At 48.8% G+C, this 25,406-nt stretch overlaps 9 protein-coding genes across 9 annotated transcripts; 5 read left to right on the forward strand and 4 right to left on the reverse strand.

Moving 5' to 3' along the window:
* Positions 1-1,067: 1,067 nt before the first annotated feature.
* Positions 1,068-2,596, forward strand: BGZ61DRAFT_592867 (uncharacterized protein; the record flags this gene model as incomplete). Its single annotated transcript, XM_046256756.1, has 7 exons — positions 1,068-1,272; positions 1,361-1,380; positions 1,454-1,487; positions 1,547-1,620; positions 1,671-2,047; positions 2,098-2,193; positions 2,248-2,596. 7 exons carry the CDS (start codon positions 1,068-1,070, stop codon positions 2,594-2,596), a joined length of 1,155 nt encoding a protein of 384 aa, XP_046097746.1.
* Positions 2,597-3,359: 763 nt separating this feature from the next.
* Positions 3,360-5,192, reverse strand: BGZ61DRAFT_538379 (major facilitator superfamily domain-containing protein; the record flags this gene model as incomplete). The annotated part of the gene is made up of 5 exons (XM_046254646.1): positions 3,360-4,101; positions 4,150-4,423; positions 4,491-4,850; positions 4,911-4,961; positions 5,015-5,192. 5 exons carry the CDS (start codon positions 5,190-5,192, stop codon positions 3,360-3,362), a joined length of 1,605 nt encoding a protein of 534 aa, XP_046097747.1.
* Positions 5,193-6,612: 1,420 nt separating this feature from the next.
* BGZ61DRAFT_484125 (uncharacterized protein) lies at positions 6,613-6,927 on the forward strand (the record flags this gene model as incomplete). Its single annotated transcript, XM_046249569.1, has 1 exon — positions 6,613-6,927. One exon carries the CDS (start codon positions 6,613-6,615, stop codon positions 6,925-6,927), a length of 315 nt encoding a protein of 104 aa, XP_046097748.1.
* A 151-nt stretch (positions 6,928-7,078) lies between these two features.
* On the reverse strand, positions 7,079-7,935 carry BGZ61DRAFT_461710 (uncharacterized protein). The gene has a single exon (XM_046247203.1). The coding sequence runs from the start codon at positions 7,800-7,802 to the stop codon at positions 7,317-7,319; it is 486 nt and encodes a 161-aa protein (XP_046097749.1). The 5' UTR covers positions 7,803-7,935; the 3' UTR covers positions 7,079-7,316.
* A 170-nt stretch (positions 7,936-8,105) lies between these two features.
* Positions 8,106-10,818, forward strand: BGZ61DRAFT_592870 (uncharacterized protein). The gene is made up of 4 exons (XM_046256757.1): positions 8,106-8,414; positions 8,631-9,404; positions 9,463-9,749; positions 9,817-10,818. The coding sequence occupies exons 1-4, from the start codon at positions 8,227-8,229 to the stop codon at positions 10,692-10,694; spliced, it is 2,127 nt and encodes a 708-aa protein (XP_046097750.1). The 5' UTR covers positions 8,106-8,226; the 3' UTR covers positions 10,695-10,818.
* A 350-nt stretch (positions 10,819-11,168) lies between these two features.
* BGZ61DRAFT_461713 (uncharacterized protein) lies at positions 11,169-12,218 on the forward strand. Its single transcript, XM_046247204.1, has one exon. It carries the CDS (start codon positions 11,257-11,259, stop codon positions 12,028-12,030), a length of 774 nt encoding a protein of 257 aa, XP_046097751.1. The 5' UTR covers positions 11,169-11,256; the 3' UTR covers positions 12,031-12,218.
* A 1,026-nt stretch (positions 12,219-13,244) lies between these two features.
* BGZ61DRAFT_522428 (uncharacterized protein) lies at positions 13,245-14,918 on the forward strand (the record flags this gene model as incomplete). The annotated part of the gene is made up of 3 exons (XM_046252547.1): positions 13,245-13,859; positions 13,944-14,318; positions 14,367-14,918. The coding sequence occupies 3 exons, from the start codon at positions 13,245-13,247 to the stop codon at positions 14,916-14,918; spliced, it is 1,542 nt and encodes a 513-aa protein (XP_046097752.1).
* A 3,714-nt stretch (positions 14,919-18,632) lies between these two features.
* BGZ61DRAFT_484130 (heterokaryon incompatibility protein-domain-containing protein) lies at positions 18,633-20,477 on the reverse strand (the record flags this gene model as incomplete). The annotated part of the gene is made up of 2 exons (XM_046249570.1): positions 18,633-18,639; positions 18,799-20,477. The coding sequence occupies 2 exons, from the start codon at positions 20,475-20,477 to the stop codon at positions 18,633-18,635; spliced, it is 1,686 nt and encodes a 561-aa protein (XP_046097753.1).
* A 2,391-nt stretch (positions 20,478-22,868) lies between these two features.
* BGZ61DRAFT_400930 (heterokaryon incompatibility protein-domain-containing protein) lies at positions 22,869-25,033 on the reverse strand. Its single transcript, XM_046243043.1, has one exon. The coding sequence runs from the start codon at positions 24,724-24,726 to the stop codon at positions 22,978-22,980; it is 1,749 nt and encodes a 582-aa protein (XP_046097754.1). The 5' UTR covers positions 24,727-25,033; the 3' UTR covers positions 22,869-22,977.
* Positions 25,034-25,406: the final 373 nt, after the last annotated feature.

A 25,406-nucleotide genomic window follows, 5' to 3' on the forward strand; every position in this document is an offset into this window, starting at 1 on the left:
CACTTGGCCGGTTCTCATGCGGGGAAGACTAAGCGATCCGCAAAGAGATTAGATGGACGACATGTCAAGAGAGGGTCGAGACGTTTTGCACGTTGGGATAAAGCCTCTCTTTGTGTAAGGTTAAGTTACGCCCCGACTGTCGCCATCCGAAACGGCTTCTTCAACGTCTTGATCGGGCTCGTCCACGCTGCCGCGGTACGCCAAAAGAAAAACCTCGCACTCCTCCTCCCGGCACAGCTCAGGCGATGCGACTCAGAACGGAAGGGGGCTTGCCGATCTACTGCAGCCAAGAGGTGCATTTATCCCTGGAACCAGCCAAATCCACGGCCACGACAATTTCCAACCGGCCATCAGCTTCGCGGAGGGCGGCATTTAATGGCCCGGCCGCCACGCATGTCTTTAGCGCCCCAACTCCCAGCGCCGGGGAACGGGGAAATTCGCATTCTGCAGTTGCCCATGTCTCACAAATTACGTGTTCCTTTTAATGTGGCGTATGGCTGCGGCTGGCGTTCATGTGCGAGTGAACCTTGACTGTAGTACTCGGTTCCAGGGTCTGAATGGAAGAAACCTGCAGAAACCTCGTCGAGGCGCAGTCTAAATAGACGAGGCGTACCGGCATGATCCACCAGGAGTCGTCCGGTCCCCAGTCCGCGAAGCATCGTCGGAAGCTTGCATATCCTGCGCTAGGAAGATCCCTGGGCCCGGGGAAGCGGATGCCGCGAGACAACATCCAATGGAACCGTGGCGTAGAGACGAGACGGCCTCGCACATCAGTCGCCATCTTGATCATTGGACCCTCCGCTGTTAGCACCTCAGCCTGACGAGGCCGTCATCCTTAACCCCTTTTCTAGCGCGTTCCCTAGACACGCATTAACACTGCAAAGTTTCACGCTATGCTGTTAGCGCTCACGCCTAACAACCACCTTCTTTTCTGTAGTGTCGAGGTTGTCCAAGCCGTGTTGATGTCTTGTCCGGTCCCCATCTTTAATCCAGGGACGATCCGTCTCTGCCGACGACGATCAATGTGACCCATCGTCGCACTCACTTCTTCGTCTCCAACGCCCAACATGGCTACATTTCCTGTTGTAGACGGTGTCGAAGTCATTCGCCTGCCGCCGGATGGCTATGTCGTCGACTTTGCCCACCCGCAGCAGCAGAAGGTGCTGGACCATTACCTGGTCTTTGGGATTGGGGGGCCCTTGGCCTTCATCGCCCTGCTGCAGCGGTACTACACAAAGATTTTCCTGTCAAAGGGGCTGCAGGTTGACGATGGTATGTCGAAGCTTCCGGGACAAACCGTCGACGATGATATCGAGACGAGGAGGGAAACCGAGAATGACGATCGCTAACATGCATCTAGGATTCATGTTTCTCGGATGGGTAAGTTAGCACACCTACGCTCGAGCCCCAACACACAGACGATTACCCACAGACAATTGCTAACATTCGATAGCTATCGTCAGTATTGACTCAAGCATTGATGACGGGTACAGTCTCCACACTCCACCTCTCGCTGGACCACACGACTAACACGGAATCACGACAGCTTCAATCGCACAAGGTGGCTTTTGTGCCCATTCATGGGAGATGTCCTTGGCGCATTACGAACGCTACTCTCTTGTCAGTCGACTTGTCCCATCACCGGTTCCATCCTTCTAACATACGCCCAGATTAGCTATATTGCAGCGCCGGTGTACATGCTCTGCAATGGCTTCACGAAACTCTCCCTCCTGTCGTTCTATCTCCACCTCTCGCCGCAAAAGTGGTTCCGCGTCTCCGTCTGGACCAGCATCGTCATCGTCGCAATCTACACAATCGTCATCACCTTCATGATGTTCTTCGTCTGCAACCCTCCTCGCAAAGCCTTCGACTTCAAGGTGGTAGGGGGTTCGTGCACCGACGCCGCGATTTTATACATGGCGACCGCAGTATCCAACATTGTCACGGATGTAATACTGTTTGTGCTGCCGATTCGCATGATTTATAAGCTTCATATGCCCAAGATTCAAAAATTCGGAGCTATCTTTGTCTTCGGAGTCGGGTCGCTGTACGTATTTAGAGTCACCATCAAATATCATCTTCCACTAACTCTTTTAGTACCGTTGCGACTTCTGTTATCCGTCTCGTTCAATTACCCGTCGTTCTAGCCAGCACAGATCCTTCGTGGGACGCTGCACCAGCCGATGTCTGGACGTGAGTCCTTCCTCCATTCACTTCTCCTTGCAACCACTCATTAACATACAACAGCTTTGTAGAAGCTAACCTCTTCGTCATCTGCGGCTCCATGCCCACGCTACGTAAGTTCTTCAAACACCTGATGCCACGCATCATGGGAGGGTCGTCGGGAGCGTCCGGCTACGCAGGGTCATACGGGCCGAAGCAACACAGTGGCACACTCAGCAGAGTTCGCAAGCCGCGAAACCAGTACTCGCAGTTTCCCGAGGAGGATGGTACCGAAATGCAGCGCTTTTCTGATGACACTAAGGATCCCACGATGACAGTCCACGTTTCTGGAAGTGGAGAGGCAGTGCAACGGGACGATCACAGCGACAGGGCCATTTTACGGACGCAGAGCTTTTCAGTTCAGTATGTTTGAGGAAATCCAGAGGTTCGTTTCATAGAAGAGGACAATTGATATGGGTTACATCTTGTACAACTATAAATGGGTTATTCTCTTAGAGTGTTAGATATCGCACAGGCGTATCACCACCCAGTACTGTTAGACAGCGGGCAACACCATGACAAATTTTAGGCATTATATATCATCAACGTTATGATAACACATACAAATGCTTCGAGGGTACAGTGACGTTATAACAGTAAGGTTCAAATCTAACCACCGCTCGATGATTCAGATGTCTGTCTCAAATGGCTATTCAAAATACGATGTAATAAGCACCCTCCATCGCAACCAGCCATTCTTAGATGATCTTTCCGCGCTCGGGTAGCAGTGGCTCGTTCCTAACAATGGGTTTCACCGTGGGTTGTCTGACATGGTCTGTCTCGACCTATCTTGGCACCATTTCCGAGATTGGAAATGTGCGTTTATTACTATTATGATATATGACGTGAATGAAGCGATGAGAAAAAGGGTTCTCACAACATTATGGGACGTCTTAGATTAGGGTTGTGAAGTATGCTTTAGATATTACAGAACAATTCATGAGAATGGTTACCCAACTAGAGCATCGCGCATGGTGTGAGTGAAGTGTCGTTGAATCTGCGCCCGTCCATCGATCTCACCACTTCTACTTCATAAAACCAATTAAATATTTGTTGCTACAGTGTAAATAGACCGCTAGACCCATTAATTGATCAAATTAGAGTATTGAGCGTGTTGGCAAACCTGAAGCCGTCTTCTAGCTACCCTGTACCGTGGTGCGAGTTTGAATCCGTCTTCTCTCCACCCCAAGACTAACTAGAAACGCGCCACCACCAACGCCCACGGCAACTAGGAACGCATTGGCCACTGCTCCATTGAACGCGTCTCGGACGGCGTCTAGTAGCTTGGCGGGTACGATATCTTGTAGATCCACTCCACCAGTGGCCACTACACTTAGCACGTCGATACCCTGGATCTCATGTAGTCGCTCGAACAATGAATTCTGGAACACATTCTGGGCAATGGCAAGGCCGATGGCACCGCCAAAGCACTGAGCCAGGATCACCAGTGTAGTTCCTAGGGGGATATCGACAGTGCTCAACACCACCTGGATGGCAAGGATTGGAACTTGGATCGACATTCCGCATCCCACACCCGCGAGTACCTGATACCCAAACCATTGACCGAGCGGGCTCGAAGCGGAGAGTGTGTAAAGAAGTCCACTGCCAGTCACCGAGATGGCTGACCCAAGCCACATAAAGGGGACGTAGAATCCAGTCAGCGTCATGAGAGAACCGGCGATGACCGTGGCGACGGAGTTGGTGATGCCATAAGGTAGGATATCGATCCCTGATGCCTGAGCGTTCGTACCTTTCACAGCTTGGAAGTAGAAGGGTAGGTTGTATGATTGGCTCATTAACCCACCCTGCAACAGGCAGGAAAAGGCGCAACTGAGGAAGACAGTGCGCTGCGAGAGAATCCGCAATGGAATAAGGGCTCTTGAGCTCTGTCAGGCGCGGATCGACGGATTTGATAGGAGGACATACTCGTCTTTTTGTAGATGTTGGATATATCCGAAGAGGATCAACAATAGCGCGAACCCCAGGAAGCAGCCCCATACTCGGGAGTCGGACCAGGGATGAACAGCGCCGCCCCACTGGAGAGCAAGAAACAGACATACGAGAGTGGCAGTGAGGATCAGGGCACTTTTGAACCCGAGCCTCGCCAGCTTTTTTCGTAACGGTTGAGTCTTACCAGGGACGTCACCAAATGATGCTGGGTAGTAAAAACAAAGAGCGAGGCCTACAATACCGCCTAATGCTGTTTGGCTGTTAGCAAGTGCCGTCTCAAAAAGGATTCGATGACTTGCGTAGATTGATCCAAAAACAAAACCTCCAAGTCAGCCGCGCCGAATTGGTGAAGACACCCCCAAGAGCTGGTCCGACAACGGAAGCAACGCCGTACATGCTCGTCACAATACTTAGCAACAGCGGCCGCTTCCGCATCTCGACGATCTGTGTCATGATGATCAAACCGCCGCAGAAGAGCCCTGCCGCGCCCAGTCCGGCTACGGCTCTGCCCGCAATGAAGGATGGCGAGTTTGGCGCAGCTGCGCAAATGACGGATCCTGCTTCGAAGAGGGCCAAGGCGCCGAGGTAGACCCATTTGAGGTTGAAGAAGGTGTAAAGCTTGCCGAAAGTTGGTTGGAAGGACATCTGGGCGAGCAGATAGACGGAGCCATACCATGCTTAGAGTTGAATCAGCAGCCAAGGATCAGAGATAGCGAAGCCTGTTATTGTGTACTTACCTACATCGCCAAGACTATCGAAGTCACTGGTTAACTTAGGTATTGCCGTGGCTAATGACAAATTAATGTTAGTAATTTGGGGTCTCGCTACATGGTTTGCCTACCAATGATGCAATTGTCCAATGCCAACGTGAAGACTCCGGCCATCAAAGACAGCGTCATAAATACGAGAGAAAGACCATGTAGATATTTATCATTGGACGAGTCGGACGAGTCATTCGGGATATGTGCTGGGTCGAGAGGTGCGGGTTCTGATTTCTCCTGTGTCATAGGATTCTCCATTGTTATTGGCATCTTTTCAGGAGTGTAATTTTCGCTGAGGAATTGTCAGTCTGGAGACTGTTAGTTTCGCGAGGGTAGAATATGCACCTGAATAACCCATCCCCGTCGCTTGGGTTCGGGGATGTATGTACAGCTCGCGGTTGGTTAGCGATGTCCATGATTCAAGTGGATTGAATTGCGGAATATTTGACAGCGGCACAATCGAATGGACTCTACTATTGATATATATCACCAGATCCGGTCGGCACAATACAACTCCATGTTGGTCTGCGTCGTCAGCGGACGACGACGAATGGTTACGCAATAGCTGCCGCGAGCGTATCGCACTCGCACTCGTCTTCCTGGTTAGGTATGTGATGGTGGTCATCCTTAATTAGGCACCGGAATTCAACAGGGATTAATCGAATGTAGCCCGGTAGATACCCTTTCGCGGATTACGTCGTCTGACCGCGTGAGTCATGCCGTACGAGAAGGTGACCGCATGTCGGAATTGCGGGCAGCTTTTCCGCCATAGAGCAGAACATGAATATTGATGAACGCATTCGCCGAATTGCAACGTTTTGTTGGGCTAGTTTATAGCAATGAGTTATTCTTCAGTCGGTCTATGGGTGAGACGAGGGAACTCCTGCATATACTATAGTGTGACCGGCCTCAGTATTCCCACAACGATGTTCTAAGCCCATCCTGCCTCTGCGGAGACATCCTTGTACGGCCATTACCAAATCTGTTCGCTACTGGCCAGCGACTGCTATTAAGACTCTGTGAATGAGTGCTGGATGAATAAGCCTGTCAATCCAGTTTTGATACTCTTGAGTGCCGGTGCATCAATATCCAGAAGCTTGTGAGTAAGAATCAAATCCTTCTACATAACTCTGTCCTTCTAAAAATACAGGCAAGTATCGAGCATGCCGCTTCACAGGATTCAACGGGCTGCAGCTCTCTTCGGTGTATTCAGTGCGGAGCTCATACACAAGCTCAGAGAACGTTTATAGCTCTCAGGTACATAAACTGAGCTGGTAGCGTAAATAGCAAGAAGTATTTAAACGTCACTAAGCCAGTTCTGAGGGCATTCATAATATGAATCTTTTGGGGCCAGCATTTGGGTTTGTAAGAGGGGGAATATCTGCGATCTACTTAGGCCTTATCAAATTAAACGCTTTTAAAGAGACATCTGGAAAGACAACTTAATATACACTACTTAAGTAATAAGATACAGCTGTAGTAGAGTAAGTAGAAATTTAAATCGGAGAATTTTGGAATCGATAAAATGTAGTAATAACACTACAAGAAGCTTTGTGCATACAACACTTATTTCTAATTCGCACTGGACGACTGGCAGACGGCTGTTAGACCTTAAGTAGCGGCCACGTGGAATCTACACACGCACTTTACGCAACCCGGAAGCCTTGACTTCTTTATCATGCTCTCGTTACTGTCCGCGACCCTTGGCCCGGCGAGTCAGGGCAACTACGCTACAGGCGACTTGTACCAAGATGACGTCGCGCGCTGGCGCTACTCAGTAGGGTTGCCGGCCGTATCGCTAGACCTGGGCATGGTTAAGGGTGTCGGCTACGTTTCCAATTCGCGCTCTGTCTTGGACCGAGTGAACAAGGGCAGCCAATCAATGCCGTTGTCCGATGAAGACGTCACACGCGCTCTTAGCGTCGCAATTCTAAACCCATTTGCCCATACTCAGATGCTCCTAGGTATCAACTCGAGCCCTGGTCCGCACTGAGATCCCGCCAACAAGTCGGCCATAGGTCGCGACGCTATGTGGTAACGAGTGCCGAGGTAATTGTTTAGTAGGCGGTCTTGAAGATGAGAAGATTTGTGAGAATTCGACAATTGCATCAATGTTGTCAGAGCCCAGCGTCACAAGTATATTGGACCGAGCTAGAGCTGCTCTCACGTAGCTTTCAAGCAAAGCAAACGGTTATGCGGGAGTTCTATTTAACTCCAACCACCCGTAGTAATAGCTCCGCATGATAGTTTCATATAAGACGCCACGATATTGACAGGCCATACATAAGTAGCAAGAAGCTGTTGATGGCAGCTCCGAAAGACAGGTAGAAGACCATGATTGCGTCCCGAAACACTCGCCTTCTACCTCTCATGCAGCCGTGTCTACTTCTTGGGGGGGCCCATCAATGAAGCATCGCCCAAGGTCCAGATAACGTTTAACACCAACTTCTTAATCTTCCACACACCCGCTTCGTCCTTAATCAGGTCAACGGAATACTCCCCGCCCACAGTGTACTTGGTTCCGTTTGGATCCCTGCCTGTGCCGGAAGGCGCATGCTGGGCCATTGAAGTAGCAGTAAGAGAAGCAGTATCAGCTCCATCCTGGTAATTCACACGGACCATGCTGATATTATGCGTGGTATCCATAGGACCAACTCTGTCGAGAACAGTTGTGCGAATCAGGGAGAGGCCCTCGAGGACTCTCTTGTTGTCATCATGAATTTCCATGGAAACGTCTTCTCCGGCCCATGCCGAGATGAAAAGTGCGGAGTCGTGATGATCACTGGCAATGGCGGCTCGGTACAGGGCGTCGGCAATAGCCTCACGCTGGCTGAGGGAGGGGAGGGTTTGCGGGAACGACTGCGACATTTTCGCGGCTTATGTTGGATGAAAGAATAGGAATGGACTTCGTTGCTTGTAGTCATGCTCAGTCCATCTGTTTAATTGCTAACGCGTGACGGATTATATAGGTAAGTTACGGATGGAGGATGTTATGTGTCATGTAGGCGCGGCGTGTGCAAATGTTCCCGCGGAATTCTCGGGTTTTATCCACGCCATGGCCCACCTATCCCTATAGTACGGGACGGCAAGCTGCGGTACGGTATTCCGGATGAGTAAGCTTAGATGACACGGAGAAAAACTCCGTCAAACTTGCCGCCTACCCCGACGATTCCGACGACTCCTGGTCTTTACTCTCCGCGGCGCCCGCATCGTACGGAAAGAGTATTGCTCCCAGAAGCCGCCACGATTCCACGGCAACGGCCGAGACGTATGTTTGCAGAGTCGAGTTACCATGGGCAGACCACGGACGGGCCGCAGCGCCAGTTGGGGCGCGGCCTGCGCTCCGTGTGCGGCAGCCAAGACGCGCTGCATTCGCACCGAGTCCTCGCGGCCACAACAATGTGATCGATGCCGAAGTTTGCAGAAAGACTGCGTGGGCCAGACCCCTGGTCCGAGGAGAAAGAGACAGGTCAAGCCCTCGTAAGTCCACGTTCATGCCCTGCTGTACTCATTGCGCATCAACACCTTTCCATGGCGGGCGGTGGGCATACGCTCTACCCCTGAGGAGTTCACTGCCCGTACGACTGCCCTTCTTACCGGTCCCCGATTATCTTCGTCGGGGGTCAACCGATAATCAATCGCCAAACTGCTTTAAACTCATCCATGTTGAACCCACTGTTGACTCTGCCTGATCAGTGCCAATTTTGACACGAGAATGGCTCTGCCGAAAGAGAGACGCAATAATTTGATTCACTCATCGAAGACGCCGGGAGGGGAAAGTGCAACTGTACATGGCAGTTCATACAACGGCGGTCCGGATTACCTCGCGAACAACCATTCGGCACCATCGGCTAGCACCGAACCCCAAGCTCAAGTCACTCTAAGCCAGGAAGAAACTGCTCTGCTTAACCCAGCGCATGACTTCCCCGCTAGCGCACCCACGCCGCTAACATGCACCTGCATGGTAACAGTAGACATGGACGATCTTGTCCCCGTAGAGTCTGACGAGACTCTGTTGTCCATCTACAGGAATCAGCTGTCTAGTCTGTTGCCTTTCGTCATCATTCCAGTTGGAACAACGCCGAGAGAACTGCGGGCAACTCGTCCATTTCTCATCAAGGTAATCAGAATGGTGGCTTCCGTCCGTCATCTTCGATTGGTAAGGGGGCAAGCCCGCGCCGTCATGGAACATGTCTCTAATGCCATGCTCATGAGATCTGAGCGCTCGTTGGATCTGCTCCAAGGCATTTTGGTTTTCCTAGGATACTACCACTACCATTGCATGGCTCACGCCCAGTTCAACAATCTGATCCGCCTAGCAACCAGCTTAGTAGAAGATATGGGTTTGAGTACATGCCCCAAGCCTCGACAGGAGAGGAATCAGCTGCCTTTGGTACGTGCCGATGAGCCCGTATCCAGAACGAACGAAGAGAAGAGGGCGCTGCTTGGCGTCTGGTATATGAGCTCAAAGTGAGTCTCGTGACCCCTGAATGGAGCTTCATAAAGGACCAAACTAACTCGAAAGCAGCGCTGGCCTCGTCGTGAAACAGTTAACGTTCACAAGTTATACCAAATATATGGACCAATGCCTCAAAGATCTTGACGATACTAGAGAATACAAGACAGACCAACTTGTCATACAGTTGATCCGCATCCAACAACTCACCGAGAAAATCTTCCACTTTCACAGTAATGATTCACCGATGGACGAACAGCTAAGTTCGCCCGAACATTCAACGATGGCGCGTCTAGAGGCATTCCGGGTTGAGATAGACAGCCTCCGGAACGCACTACCCCCGAATCTCAAATCCGACTGTATGATTCCCCCACATGTTTGGAAATGTCGACGCCGGTGCTTCGCTAACGCAGTGTGAGAGCCCAGACCTTCTGTCTTGCTATTACAATAGTGCTTACCTCCGGATCTTTGAGCCTCTACTGGCAGGCTCACACCTGCCAGATGCCGAATCTCAGTCCTTCGCCTCGCTCTCGTTTGCAGGCGTGCCGATATCCGATGTTTTCTCACATTTCACTGCCGCGCTCAAGGCCTGGCTCGAGAATTGGCTTGCCGTCCCGGTCTGTTCCTACTTCTATATGCCGCAGCCAGCCTACGTCCAGTTGGTCCATGGCGCCATGATGCTCTCTCGGTGGGTGCGAGTAGCCGGTCCCAGAGCGGTCAAGCTTTCCAATGCCGGCACCGCCATATCGCAGGAAGAATTCATGGTTCCCTGGCAACCAACGCCTGCTCTCAGCGGCGTGCCTACATGTCCAGATCTGAGCTTGCCGAGACCTCCAGCCTCAGTATCAACCCAAGTCGTGTCCTCTCAGATACTCAACACGCTCAGGGCCAAGGTCACAGCGCAACCCAATCTTCAGGTTGATATCCTCGGCATCCTTGATACCATGGCAGCTCGTTTTGTGGCTGCAAAGAAGGAGATGGCCGCGGCGCAGGGGGTGGATTGGGAGAATGATACATGGGACTTTGCTGCAAAACATTCGAAGATGAAGAAGGCTAGGGTCGAGAAATGGCGTGAGATGGTCGCCATGGTGGCAGTCGAGAGGAGGAGCCCCCTGACTGATGCGCATGACAGCGCTTACGAAGGGAGCAGAGAGGCCATGAATATGTTGGCAGAACCGAGCATCGACGGTTTCGAATGGGTAGCGTCAAGTTATGACGTGGACTACATGCAGTGGGAGAGTGCTATATTCGATGACATCATGCGAGACATTCATACAGAAGCTGCCTTCAAGTCCATTGATTAGAACACAGGCATACTGGTCGATTGGTGATGTGTGAGCGGACCAAACATAGAAGTTTAACGGTCAGAATTTCAACGTCTTCATCGAGCGTCCGGACGTCTCAGCAACATCTTTGCCACGCTGGGTGTATGAAGGAAACGGCCGGTTCTAAGCCCCCTGCCTCCGTATAAATGCAGACATTCCAAGTACAGCCCTGAAAGTGCATAATAGCCGCGCATCCTTCAGGCAAGACGGCATAGGCACGGCTCCCAAGTCCGAGCCACATACGCACCTTAGCACTCGCTCGCTGGGGGTTTGGCAGGAAATCGGCACCACACCAATGCGGACTTTTCTATGGGGTACTCGTATCATGCCCGCAAATCAATATTGCTCAGGTGTGCGCATCCCTGTCGCAGGCTGTTTCCCGTAAATTCCGCGGGGATTTCGCGGGCCGAGTAACAAATACTTACCTTACAGTATGTATCCTTGGTTTGAAAAAGAACACAAATCAAGTTCGCAGCTTCTGGAAATAATCTGATGATCCAGTTCTACCCATTTCTTTAAAACGCAGCTGAACGAAACGACCATGAAGGTGCTCTTGCTTGGTGCCACTGGTAATGTCGGCAGCCGTGCACTGCCTGCCCTGATCAAGCACGGCCATACTGTCGTAGCTTATGTTCGCTCGCCTAACAAACTCGCGCCGGCGAAGCGAGCTATCTTGGCCGACGTGGTCGTCGGATCGGCCACGGACAAGTCGGCCCTGAAGGATGCCATCCTCGCCCACCACTGCGATGCCGTCTTTCACGCCGCTGGCCAGGCGCAGATGTTCGGCCGCTCCAAGACGGGCGAATACAACAAAATGTTTGCTGCCGTCGTCGCAGCCATTGTGGAAGCCCGCGAGGAGCGCCGCGGGCCCGCAATCCGCGCCTGGCTGATGTCTGGTTTCCCAATGCTGGACAGCGCCATCCCGACTCATCTCATCGGTGACTACATGCCCATGTTTCCCGAGCACAGGGAAAATCTGGCCCTCATCCAGAAGCAGGAAGAGGGGATAATCGCCTGGTCGCTGTTCTGTGCCAATCAAATGCGCCCCAAGTATAACGAGGCTCGATTTCCCGCACCGGACAACTGCTCGGCGGCCAATGTCATCGCCAGAGCCGACTCCCCCCCGGAGTGGCGGGACAGTCTCAAGTGGGTGCCGCTGATCGGGCCCTACTTGAACGTCTTCGGTCTAGCCGGTGCTTACGCCACTACATTGGAAGATCCCTTGGACTTCGTTGCCAGCGACCTCGAGAAAGGATTGCAGAGCGAATTTGTCGGGAAGAGAGTGGGATTTAAGATGAAGAAGGCGGCTCCTTAAGTGTGCGTCTGGAGATCTACGTTTCCTGCTGTCTTTTTGTTTTACAATTTGGGAACGAAGTTAATGAGATCGGCCGCCGTCATAGAGCATATCGCCCGTGTCATAATACAGCACTCTATCATTTGTAACTGATGAATACCATCTAACTCTTAACAGATTGAATAGAAATATAATATAGGAGTATTAAGAGCAAAATAACAAGAAGAAATAATAAAGACAACTAGATAACAAGTAAAGTAAAGCTGGGTTACACTTTCAGATTAGATATAAATACTACTCTAAGATGATATTTTAAAGTGAGGAAGTAAATAAGTTTTTAAAAGTTTAAAACTTATTTTTTATAATAGCTTAAAATTTAAATTTAAACTTTAGTAACTATAATATATATAATAAAAATATAGTAAATTTAAATATTAAATTCTTTTATTAAGAGGCTGTAGTAATTATAATATATATAATAAAAATATAATAAATTTAAATATTAAGTTTTCTTATTAAGAAATATATATATATATAATTATTAAAAATAAATATTTTTTTAATAATAAATATATTATAAGTTATTAAAGATTTAATTTTAAATAATATAAATAAAAAAAAGTTAAGTTTTAAATTTAATATAAAATAATAAAATAATAAAAATAATTTTTAAGTTTAAAATAAATAATAAATTAAGATAATAAAATAATATAAAATAGTTATATCTTATAGCTTATTAAATTCTAAATAAGTAATTTTTTAAGGTAGTATTTAAGTTATAATATCAGTATATAAACCGCTACTAGTACTGCTACCTTAAGAAGTAATCTTTTATTACTCCCAGAGGTAAGCCAGTCAGATTTTAACTCCTCCAGCTTCTATAATTGCCTGCCGCCTTATATATCCTTGTATGTCGAGTTGCGTATTAAGCTTTTGATTTGTTATTTGAGCTTTTTAGCCGCATCCTTTCACTGAATTTCTTGCAGCAACAAGGTTCTTTATATACCGGCATTCGCCGCGTTAGCCGACTCTCTACGTCATCACTACCCCGCTATGCAGGAAGCTGAATTGATGGACAATCTGAAGCTCATGGCTCATCAGCACTAATGCTTCATTGGGAAGTCGACGTAAAAACCTGGTTTGTGAAAAGATCAGTGTCCAATGCCATTTCCTGTTCTTGGCATCCTTGACATCTAATTCTTTCCATCTTCGTATTGCGCCAAGATATCAAGACAATGCCTCGAATCGTCAAGCTTGTCGGGTCAGGCATCGGCCTTGTCTCTGAAGCTATCCACAGTCACCGCAATCGCCCTGAATCCGGCTCATCGTCTGCCGTCGATCCTAACCAAGGCTCATCATCTACCTCAGATCCTAACCACGGTTCATCCTCAGCCCAGTTTGGCCCCAGCAATCGACAAGAGTTTGTCAGCCCCGATCAAGCTGTCGTGAACCCTCCCCCCAAGTACACCGAGAACAGCGGTGATGAAGATGATGACCATTCCGCCGACGAGCTCGCTGCCGACGAGGCCGCCTGGGAGCTTGACGAGATGACAGATCGCATGGCACCGCCGTCGTACGAGGATTCTGAAGCAGCTCAAATGCCATCCGCAGACGATTCGGAAGAGGTAAAAGCTGAAAAGCAGGACGAATTGGTCCGCAAACTTGTGCAGATGGCCGGTCCGCCGCCTGTGCCAACGCAGCGACTTCCATACCCCGTTATTCTCCCGCAACGGCGGCCACGTAACAAGAGTCGTGGATATGTGAGAGCCTATGCGCCGGTGCTGCAGAGTTGCGGGATCAGTCAAGACGTTTTCCTGAAATTTCTTTCTGACTGGGAAGCGGCAAGCAAGGTATGTCTGTCTTTGCCATCGTCTTTCTTTGACCCCCTCATTGCCACGATAGCACGGCACCGGAACTAATACACCTCTGAAAAGTCTGACCCTTGGATTGATGCCGTATTAATTGCCGCCAACGTCGTCGGCTTTGTACCCGAACTGGCTGCTCAAATTATCTCGGCCGTCATCAACGTCGCTGCCGGTACAGCCCAAGAACTGCAATCTCGCCACCGCCGCAACACGTTTCTCGACCGTGTCAACCAGGATCTCTTGATGCCTCGCGGGCTCTTCGCCATGGTCATGGCCTTCAAGGACGAGCTCCCCGGCCAGCAACAAGGAGGCCCACTGACCCGTCTGTCCGGCTCGATCGGTGCCGCCTTCTTCAAGTCCGAGAGGCTCAACATCGACCAGACAGCCGCCAAGTATAGCAATCCTGACCCCGGCGTATCGGGCGTGCAGAAGCAGCTGCAGAATGTTCGCATCACCAGTGGCAAGACTTATGGCTAAATTGAACTGCCCGAGGCTGCGCCCTTGGTGTACCCAGACCTTGACAAGGTTGTTGAGAGAGACATTGACGCCGCGACAAAGGGCAACGAGTCGACAATGTCAAACATGAAAAACAAGTGGAAGGGTGCAGGCGAGTTCGTGCAGGACTACTTCGACCGCAAGGCCCAGGCTGCCTATGAATCCGAAAACCAGGATTCTTCGCTCGCAGTGCCCTCATCCGCTCGTCAGCCCTTCCAATCGCGCTACTCAGACCCGAACCACCCCGCCAACAGCGGCTCCCTCATTTCTCTCATCACCGGCGGCGCCATCAACCCCATGGAGCGCAGGCAGAAGATGAGAACGGCAATGTCGGAGAGGAGAAACGCGAGGAGAGCAGCCCATGGCAGAGCACCATGGCCGCCTCGAAGAGGTATGGGGTCAAGAGGTCAGAGGAAAGGTCCTATTAGGAAACTGCTCCAGCCCAATGTTCTGTACCTGATTGTGGTGAACTTGCCTTCGGAGACAGAGGTGCAGCAGTCTGTGAACCAGCTGGAGCAGGCTATGGCTCAGCAGGGTCTTACGAGCTGAGGTGTGATGTTACAGCCTGAAGATCGACTGTCACTTTTCGTGTTTATAATCATATAGTAGAAGAAGAAAACTAACGGCTTAGTTATGTACTTTGGCCCGTGCAGATACGTTCCCACCTCGATTATCCTGTGATATTCTTTATCAGAATCGTAGGCTTAAGGAGTATTCCTTGATAATTTTATTAGTATTAAGTTACCAGCTGGCTATCTTTATATATCCTACTATATAGTTATAGGAATACTACTATAAGCTGAGCTCTGCTTGTATCTGGCCTTATTTATTACTATAAAGAGTAGTTTATAATATAAATTTATATTAAGAACTATTAAGCTATAATATAGTATAATATCTTTTTTTATAAAGAGCTAATAAATAATATAACAGGCGGTTAGGGACGCTTAGGCTAGCTGGTTGCTAGCGGGGATATCTCTAGGGTGACCTGGAAGGGGTTAAAAGGGGAGGTCAGTACCGTTACTAGAGAAAAGAATCGTCTTTTCTTTTATCAGAGATTCTTCCTAGAAGTCAGAGAGGCCGGAAGGACTCGAGGCTGCTAGAGAGTCTATTAATTAATTGCCTTTATTTTTGAGAGATTTATTTGAGCCTTCTTGCTGTTACTATATTCCCTGTCCAACCTCCGTCTTTAACCTCCCTCAGATATCGGGCTGCTGCAGGCCCTATTAATACCTTACTAGCGAACTTTCCTGCGACCGACCTGATATTCTATTTTATAAGATACTTTTCTATTAGGAGATATAAGTCTTAGATTAATCTGATCTTATATATATAATCTGGTGTAGCTTTAGGCTGACTGGCTAAGATATTTATATAATAACTCTTTTAGCAGCAGGAAGGGACGGAAAAACAACACCCAACTCATTAACTTACCCTAGGGGGAATGCACAGAGAGTCGTTGCACAGGCGTCTTGGCCGGTCAGCCCGAAGCTGCACCAGATTACGCGTATGAGGTCTGATCAGTCTGAGGCTTATGTCTCCTGATAGGGAAGCATCTTATGAGATAGAATATCGGGTCGGTCGCAGGAAGGTTCGCTGGCAAGGCATCAATGGGGCCTGCGGCAGCCCGATATCTAAGGGAGGCCGAAGACGGAAGTTGGACAGGGAACGTAGTAACGGCAAGAAGACTCAAATAAATCTCTCAAAAATGAAGGCAATCAATTAATAGACTCCCTAGCAGCCTCGAGCCCTTCCGGCCTCTCTGACTTCTAGGAAGAATCTCTGATGAAAGGAAAAGCGATGATTTCCCCCAGTGACGGCACTGACCTCCCCTTTTAACCCCATCCGGTCACCCTAGAGACATCCCCGCTAGCGACCAGCTAGCCCAAGTGTCCCTAACTGCCTGTTACACTCTTTATATATTTCCTCTAGAGTAAGTTAATAAGTTAGATATTTTTTTATTTTTTTTACTATTAAAATAATATTAATAATTTTATTAGTTATTAGTAATTAATTTAGAGTAGATTAATTAATTTTTTTATATATAAAATTAGTAATAACGTGCATGATAAGCATATGCACCAAACAAGCATGTGCACCACTTTCACTTAACCATGAAGATAAAACATAGCAAAAAAACACAACAAAGCATCTAATCAATTAAAATCAACCACTATGCTCTTCCCCAGATATTGCAACAACTATCTGACATGTTCTTGCGTTATGCCCGGTCTTGCCGCATGTTCCACAATGCCTTTCCTTCAGTCGCGCCGACCCTCCTTGACCACGATTTCTCGACGATTCGGCCACTACCTGCGCATCAACATCCTTCTGTTCAATTGAATCCCTCCCTTCATCTAGAGTCATCTTTCCTCCATTACGGAGGCGTGTCTTTTTTGCTCTGCGCCGCTTACTAAGGGTCTCATTCGCCTGTCGAAGGATCTGGATTTCAGACTTCATTAAAGCCATCTGATGCATTATTGCCCTCGTTCCCTTAGAAAGCGACTCAATCGCTTCAAAAATAGATGTCGGGGAGCTGCTTTGGTGCCTTTCAACTCGTCTTTTGAGGAATTCAGACTGAGAGCTAGCCTCAAGGACGGTCTTTGGGGTCTTTGAGACCCAAGGGTCGGGGAGGCTCGCATCGTCCTCAACAGGTGTCGGAGTCCGTAGCTGCACATCAAGCTTTGATATAACACTTTCCGGGTCTAAAGGAACAAGCCCGGCCCCTCTAAAACCTCCCTTGATATTGTTTTCTGTCATAGCGGCTTGGTGGGCAGCGTAAAAGGCCGGAAAGAACTCGGTCTTTGAAACGTGGGTTATTGAGCATCTGATCAAATGCTCTATTTCCCGACCGTAGGCCTTTTTGAGCGGCCCAAAGCACCCGACGTCAAGAGGCTGGAGTAGATGAGACGAATGAGGTGGCATACAAAGCGTGACGATGTTGTTTTCCTCACAATATGTCTCGAAGTCGGTCGAGTGGTGGCTTTCATGCCCATCGAGGATCAGAAGGCGATGGCGACCATTTGATCGGGTCTTTGTGTGCAGATTAAAGTGCTTAATCCACTCAAGACCCGTCTCGTTGTCAGTCCAGCCATTTTTGGTCGTGGAGATGGCCCAATCGCCCGGGAGGTTGCTTTCTTGGTACCAGCTGGCAAGGTGATATTGGCCCGCAACCACGATGAACGGCTGGATCGCCCAGCCTTCCGCATTGATAGCCTGGATAACTGTAACCCATTCCCGGTTTCCAGGCTGCACTGATTTCGGCCTTCCACGCCTTTCTACGCCTGTAACGACCATTCCGCTTGCGATCATACCCATCATAAAGCCAGTCTCATCAAAGTTGTAGATATCAGCAAGGGTAATACCATATTTCGCGATTGTGTTCGCCACGAGCGAAAACCAATTGCGAATAATAGTCGGATCTTCGCATTTGGCCCTCTGATAGTCGTATTTACGAAAAAATCGCGTCTTGAGGTCTGGGTGTCGCTTGACGAAGTTGGAAGCCCAGCGCTTGCCAACGGGTGACGCGTCGCGGTCAGCGAGTAGTCGATTAGCCATTTCTTCTACACCACGCAGTCGTGGGGGAAATCCTCGCGAATCTAGGTCGAGAATGAACTGAATAATGATTCGTTCCTCTAGATCAGATAGTTTTCGTGATTTAGGGATCCAATCGCCTCGAGAAGGAATGCCATTCTGTCGCCGGCGTAGGGCATAGTAATCGACCTGGTATAACCCTGCGGCGCGCCGGAGGCCCAATGTGGGGTCATTTTGAAGAGCTTGAAGGGCAAGAAGAATATTTGCCTCTTTATTTGACTGTGACATATTTTGTAGTTGAGAAACAATTGATTAGATGGAAAGAGTAGAGATTGAGGGATTTTTGGTGCACATGCTTGTTTGGTGCACATGCTTATCATGCACGTTATATTATTTTTTAAAAGTAAATAAATTATAGCTTTTTTTAGTATATTTTAATATAAAGCTTATATATAAATTTAAAGAATATTTATAATTATTAAATATATAAATTATATTAATATTATAAATAATTTTTTTTTTAAATATTATTAAGTTAATTTTAAGAATATTTATAATATAAATATTTTAAAGCTAGTATTTAAGCTTTTAAAAAGAGAATATTTACTATTAAAGTTTTATTTAATTAAATACTTTTAAAGAGATATTTAAAAAAATAACTTAAGATATATTACTTAAATAATAAAATATAACTTTAGTAAAGTAAATAAAAGCTTAAATAGAAGAATTTTAAAATCTATAAAATATTATAATAATACTATAAAAAGTTTTATATATATAATTTTTTTTCTAGTTCGCACTAAAGTAAATATATTCTTGCTACTACTGTAAGACTACTTGATAAACTGGATTACCAATCTCTGTAGTTTCACCATCCATAATTCCATCAACATACAACGAACCGACAAAGAAAAAGTCGTTTGCAGAAACATTAGCTCTTGGACGGAGGAGAAATGGCACCTTGCCGCCATGTAGAATCCAGACTTCATCGCCAGCATCCAAGTGAGGGGGACCAACTCCTATCAACCCCCCCTCAGTCAGATACATTGTTCGGTGACACATGGTAGCGAATAGGCTGTAGCAAGATGCGTTCTTCTTGCTGGTCCGTACGAAATCCTCCATCATTTTAATGTCGACTGATGTGGCCCGGCCTTCTGGAATGTATTCCGGGTCTAGTTTGAGACCCCCTAGTAACGCCCTCCAGAAAGAATCTGACCAGTGATCTTGACCTTTGGACCCTTGAAGCCCATGTCGACTACCATAAAAGTTATCTGCTATCGCATACCACGCTTTGATCGTACGAATTATTTCCGAGTAGGAAATGTCTCTGTTGCCAGGCGTGTCGCTCTGTGGCCTTGGGCACGCTAGAGCAATCGTGTCGACCTTGTAGCCGGTCAAAGTCAACGAGTTTCGTGTATGGTCAAACTGAAACCGTGTCCAGTCAATGGTTGTCCGCCCACAGGCATTAAATGGGTGGTAGTTATGCATCGCACACCAGATAGCGTCATCGCCGTCAACGGTGCCCATAGACAAGCAATCGCTAGCTGCCATATCCAAAGCCCAGCCAGGAATGTCGGGTGTGCTATCTGGCAGGCCCCTGAGGCATCGCAGTGCAATAGGATGCAGGCTTTGATGGTGTTCAATCAGGTCCACAGTGGCCATGGCGTAGACGCTGGCTGGTGACAAGCCGTAGTTGCAGGCCTCAACCCGATGCAGAGTCCCCATGGGAAAAAGCCCCAGAAGCCCGTAGACTTTGTCACGTGGGTTTGATGCTTTGCGAAAGCTCCAGCGGAAGATGACATCTAGCGGACCATGGCTCCCGTTCTTTGCCATATCCAATGCCGTGGTTTGGGCGAACATCCCATCCACAACGTCCCTGTATGGCTCGATGATGTCGTCAACAGGGGGGACCGGGTAGGTCAGGCCCGCAGTAACAAGTGTATCCCACGGGACAGATAAAGGGCCCCAGAGCATGCAGCTCTTGGAAGGAAGGACAGCTTCTTGAAGGGACCAGATTCGCTGCCACCAAGGATTGCTTCCTAAAGAGATCGACTTCAATGCCTGCATTGGCCCATGGAGAGTGCGCTCGGAAAGTAGGCTCTGCGGCGTGCGGGGTTTTGAATCTTGGCTTTTTCCATACTCGCTCATAAATCCGATTATTCCCACAGCAGATTCAGCGTCAGACAACATGATGTCTGATCTGACTTCTCCGAGCCAGATGAGACACTGCGTGGTGTTGGAGTATATGTGGCCCATTAGAGGGACTTGGTTTGCCTTTTCTTTATCATCTCTCTGGTTTATGCAGAGTTGATCGATCCAAAGGCATCTGCTCCTGTCTCGAAGCTGTAGGCGTTTCAGAGCAGCCTCTAGAGTCTTGGTGATTGAAACTTTGTTGCCATCGACACGTATGGTTGTTGTGTTTTTCTGATCACCCCAGACGTAGGATAGGGTCTCGTACTTGGCAGAAGCGGACAGCGGAACTACCTGGGTCTGGCATTGGATCGGATATTCGTCATCCTCCGTTGATTGAGCTGGGAGTAATTGCAGAATGCGTATCTCCGTTTTCGATAACATCGCTGGCAAGGCAAGATCTTGGCACACGGCATCGATTGCACTTGATCTGCGCCGTAGAAGCGCAAATGTGAGTATACTCCTTTGAAATAAATCTTGGTGCGCGATTGATTACGGCTCCCGTCGGCTAAAGTAGGCTTGAAACGCCCACGTATTTTCAACTGCATCGTGGTGGCGTAGGCGGTGCCAAGCATCCTTAGATGCAGCTAAGCGTTCTTGAGGCCCGCGAGGCAGAATTGGGCATCATTGGAAATTGAGCTACACCAATCAATGACCTATTTACATTAAGGCTTACTGGCAATCTGGGCAAGATACACTACTGCTGTACCTTTTCCTGCGGGGTAGTGTGTTGCCTTCATCGCCTCACTTTTGTGCCTCACTTCTTGAACAGAGCCTGACTGAATTTTGCCGCCTCAATTTGTGAACCAAGTCTGATGTTAATGACTGCTTCGGCATACTTAATTCCGCATGCCCGCTAGCGACCAGTCCAGACGTCAGTCTTTCTTCATCTCTATTCTTATCCCTTACACAACAAGTTACAGTTGTCTACATCAAGCACTCTCAAATCATCCGTTCATAATACTATCGCATCTACATCGGTGGGCCACTCAATATGTCAGTACATCTTTCCCTGATCACAACCCTTCTATACTAAGTAAGTAGGTGTGGATGGGTCACGGTAGTCGTGGGGACACAGTTGGGAAAGAATGGCCAAATGCAATCCATTACACAACAGCAATGGATAAACTGCCCAAATGCCAATTGCGCGTACAGACGCTCGTTGCGGACCAGGAGGGAGACACCAGTCCCGAAGCCAAGTCCCTGGGTTTGAGGAGGCTGCCATCATCTGTATTGGTCGATGGAGATTGAGGGGACACTTGCTCGTTTACAGCATGAGAGTTAATAAAAGCTTGTCCAGAACTTGGGAAGAACAAGTCATGGCATGTCAGCAAGCTCATGTATTCATTGCCCTGATGATATTGTCCCCCCAGCTTTTTTCTTGTCTTCGACGCTTGTCCACCACGCTTTCTTTCTCCCGAATGCGTTTTTCGCCGTTTCCATAACAAGCTGGCCTGTTCAAGAATGAAGCGATTCTCCAGTCTAGGAAAACATACTTTGGCCCGTGCAGATACGTTCCCATCTCGATGATCCCGTGATATTCTTCATCAGAATCGTAGGCTCAAGGAGTATTCCTTGATGATTTCATCAGCATCAAGTCACAAGCCGGCCATCTTTGTACGTCCTACTGCATGATTGAGGAAACGCTGCTCTGATCTGAGACCCACTTGCGTCTGGCCTCATTCCACCTTCGGTACCACAAAGAGCAGTCCACAACATAGACCCACAGCACCAAGAGCTATCAAGCTGCAATACTACGTAGTACGGCAGGACACCTTTTCTTTTAAAGAGCCAATAAGTGACGCCGATATCTTGTTGGTTGTCAGCAATCAGCCCGGGGCGGACCAGTCCACCCTCCTACGTGCGGGATCGGCAACACACTTTCAACCCGCTGATGCAACCTTCTGTGTCACCCCACGACTGAAGCAAGATACTGCAGGAAACGATTAGTTATCCGGCCCCCCTACTCCCCTGCCACATTACACTCTCGCACAGCTGTCTCGCCCAACCGAAAATAAAACGTTGTCTTGGCTTTCGAGTTGCCGTCTGTGACAAGTGTTACCACGCCCGATGACCCTATGTCTCCACTACTACGTGGTCAGCTTCCCGCCATTAAGACCCTGTGTAGTGGGTTGAAATCTGCCCTGCTGATCCCCTCGACGGATCTGTTGTGGCTGCAGCCGATTGATTAGGCAAGCTGGTTACCGGGCCCACAACGGAGGAATATGCTGGAGCTAAAATGGAAATAGATCAATATGGTTATATCATTCTCCAGAGGGAATATGAGATACATTATAACATGGTGCTGCAAATGATACAAGTTTAACCGAGTGGATGATGGGAGAGAGGGTCCTCGGCGAGGAGGCAAGTTTCCGCCAAGAGTGTGTTGTCATTGTTGGACGGAAGGGTTATGTTTTAGCCAAGATGGAACAGGTAGGGAATATGCAGTTTAACACAGAAAGATACACGCAAGACATGGTTTGAAGAAAATTAGTCCATCGGGAAAACGAGCCTGACGAGCGCTGAGGTTGCGGGATGTGTCGAGATCGCAGCTGACGTGAGATATTGACTCGTGCCGGCCTGACTTGCATCGACGAAAATTCGGTGCTCATTTTGTACTCATTTTCCATAATTGATAGTTAGATACTGATGACGTCAATTGGGATACTTGAATTGATCAATGAGCGAGATTTCACCTAAATCGGGGAGTCCAAAGACACCTTTCAGCGAATGCAGCAGGTGATTTAGTGCCCGGTTTCTTTTTTTAGATTCTCCCTCACAATTACCGCAATAACTAATGGTCTTCTCTCCGCTCCTCAGAGGCAGCTTTGTGTATAATTTAGACAAGTTACATTGATCCTCGAACAAGGTCGTAGAAAATCCATCATACTAGAGTCAACTCGACCTCTTCTAGGTCGAGCGGGTTTGAGGCCAGTTGGTTAGGTGGCTCTACTTCATACATGTCATTTTCCCCTACTGGCTCTCGAGCGTATCCAAGAATTTCCAGTTGATCCGGAGTCCCAGGGTCTCTTTGTTTTGTTGCCATTCCTTCGAGCCATGACAGACCTTGCTTCAAAAGCTTTGGCATATGCCTCAAAGTCGCAGCGTGGCGCGTCTCAAGAATAGATCCATCGACAAAGCCAACTCGTCGGTAGTCGCCGTCGTCAAGTTTCTGAACCAGGAGCCCGAAACGATGTTCCACGAAGCCATCCTTGAGAATATGGGGTAGCCGAGTGAGGAAAACGACAGCCAGGTCAAGATGATTCTCCCCCACGGGAAAGTCAAAGCCACCGTCAACCCAAAACCGCTCTCTTTGCGATGATTGTAGTTCGACAACTTTGTCTGCCACGAGGGATTGATTTGGGCCCTGTCCGAAAATGTGCTTAACGCTTGGTAGCTCTGACGGTCGTGGGTGTATGGACACGACCTTGACCAGAGGGGCCTTGATACGAAGACTTGCCTTTTCAAGTCGCCCGTACAAGTCCTTGTCCTTTAGTTCGGCAGTGTGACTAACATATTGTGCCAAGGCCTCGAAGTCCGCCATGCGCGCCTTCCAAGGCGCCCGAGGGATATGCCAGTTGTAGATGGGGAACTGTACTGCGCCCTGGACAGATGCCCATGACCACGAGGGAGCAACATACTCGTCTGATTTGTCAAACATCTGTTCCGGTGTTTTACGGCACCATACCAGTCCCTCGAGCAACCCTGTTCGCCATATACCCGCCATGTAACCTTCGGCACCATTAGCCTTTGCAATGGCACTTGCTAGTCCTGAAACTGCCGGCAGCTTGTCTGTGGAAGCGGTGATTCCTCGAGACGTATAGTCCTCTAGCATTTGATACCAGTCAACCCATTTGACGCTTACGTTTTCCGAATAGGGTTTGCGATTCTCCCTGTGGAAAACAGACTCCTTGGCTGCGCCCGTGTCTGACAGAGACTTCAAGTAGTCGCCGTTTTGGGTGACGGTATCTCCATCCTCACTGGCTCTGATTCGTTCGCATTCCCAGAACATCTGCTGTGAGCCGTATTGCAAGGCGCGCTTCGGCAGGTATCTTTCCTGTAAACACCAGGCTCGCCCTGTCAACGGCTCAGCCGCAAGCAGGTCGGGTGCGTGTCTGTCGTCGAATGTCCAGCGACGGCTTTTAGGAGGATGAAGCTGGAGATAGAGCGATGTTGAAGGGTTGGTCTGTAACTTGATGGTATCCTGAAAGGTTCTAGCGCCAAGGAAGCCTGCAGCATCAGACAAACCAGCTGCAGCCCCTAGAACGAGGTACGCATCGCGATAGACGTTTGCCATTTTCGCTGATTCGATCTGCCAATCTTCCAAGTCTTGTTGAATGATGCAGAGGCTGTCGATCCAAAGATATCTCAACCCTAGACTCCTCACAACTGTGACAGCATCTCGAAAAGTCTGAGGCATCTCTTCGATGTCGATTCCATCCATCCGGTGCTGAATATTGGACATCGTAGTGATGAAAGGAGTGTCTGACTTGCCCCAACAATGACTGAGAGCGACATAGCGCCGATCTTCTGGCTTTGTATCCCGAGAGACCCTCAGATATATTTTCTCGCCATCAGGAGCGTCATCGGGGGCGATGTCCAATACACGTGTGGGCATACTGTCCCCAGCCATATTTCCGCAGCTTTCGCCATGCGTTTTCACGCAAGTGTCAAGCCAGCGTTTTGCAATCTTGAGACTTCTTTGGCTCAGGGGATCTAAGGCAACCCGCTCATCAAGAAATTTCTCCGAGGAATGAGACTGTTGAACTTCATTCACAATTTCCTCTTGTTGGGTGTCCCGCTCAAGAATTGCAACCGGGTCAATGGAGAGTCGAAAATCTGCCACGAGCGGATCGTGTGCTTCCCAAGAGCCCCTGCCGCCCACCGCTTCGCATTTGGCACTCAGAAAAAAGACATCACGGGTCTCTTCACTATTAAGACCTTCTCTGATCTGATGACCAATCTCGAGAGTCACAGCGCCAGCGCTAATAGACCGATATGCGTCAATATCCATGATGTCGAACAGGAGGTCTGCGGGTGGATTCTGCAGGTCGAAATCGCCGCTTTTCAGTCCTTGGTCAACCGCTATTTCTCGACTCTCCCTCCATCCCTTGATGACCAGAGCGCAGAGAGCACACAAATTAGCTGACTCATTGACAGTGCCAAGATTTTCATGCCAGGGAGAATCTTGTGGCATAGGCGTTCTCTCGCTCAAATCGCCGAGCGATGCCAACTGCGTGATGCTGCCAAGGACATCCAAGCGCGTGCAGGGGCTGCATAACTTTGCGTCTGACTCCATAGTTCGATACAAGA

This window comes from Ilyonectria robusta (assembly GCF_021365365.1).
Source record: "Ilyonectria robusta strain PMI_751 chromosome Unknown BGZ61scaffold_28, whole genome shotgun sequence".
Classification (NCBI taxonomy): domain Eukaryota; kingdom Fungi; phylum Ascomycota; class Sordariomycetes; order Hypocreales; family Nectriaceae; genus Ilyonectria; species Ilyonectria robusta.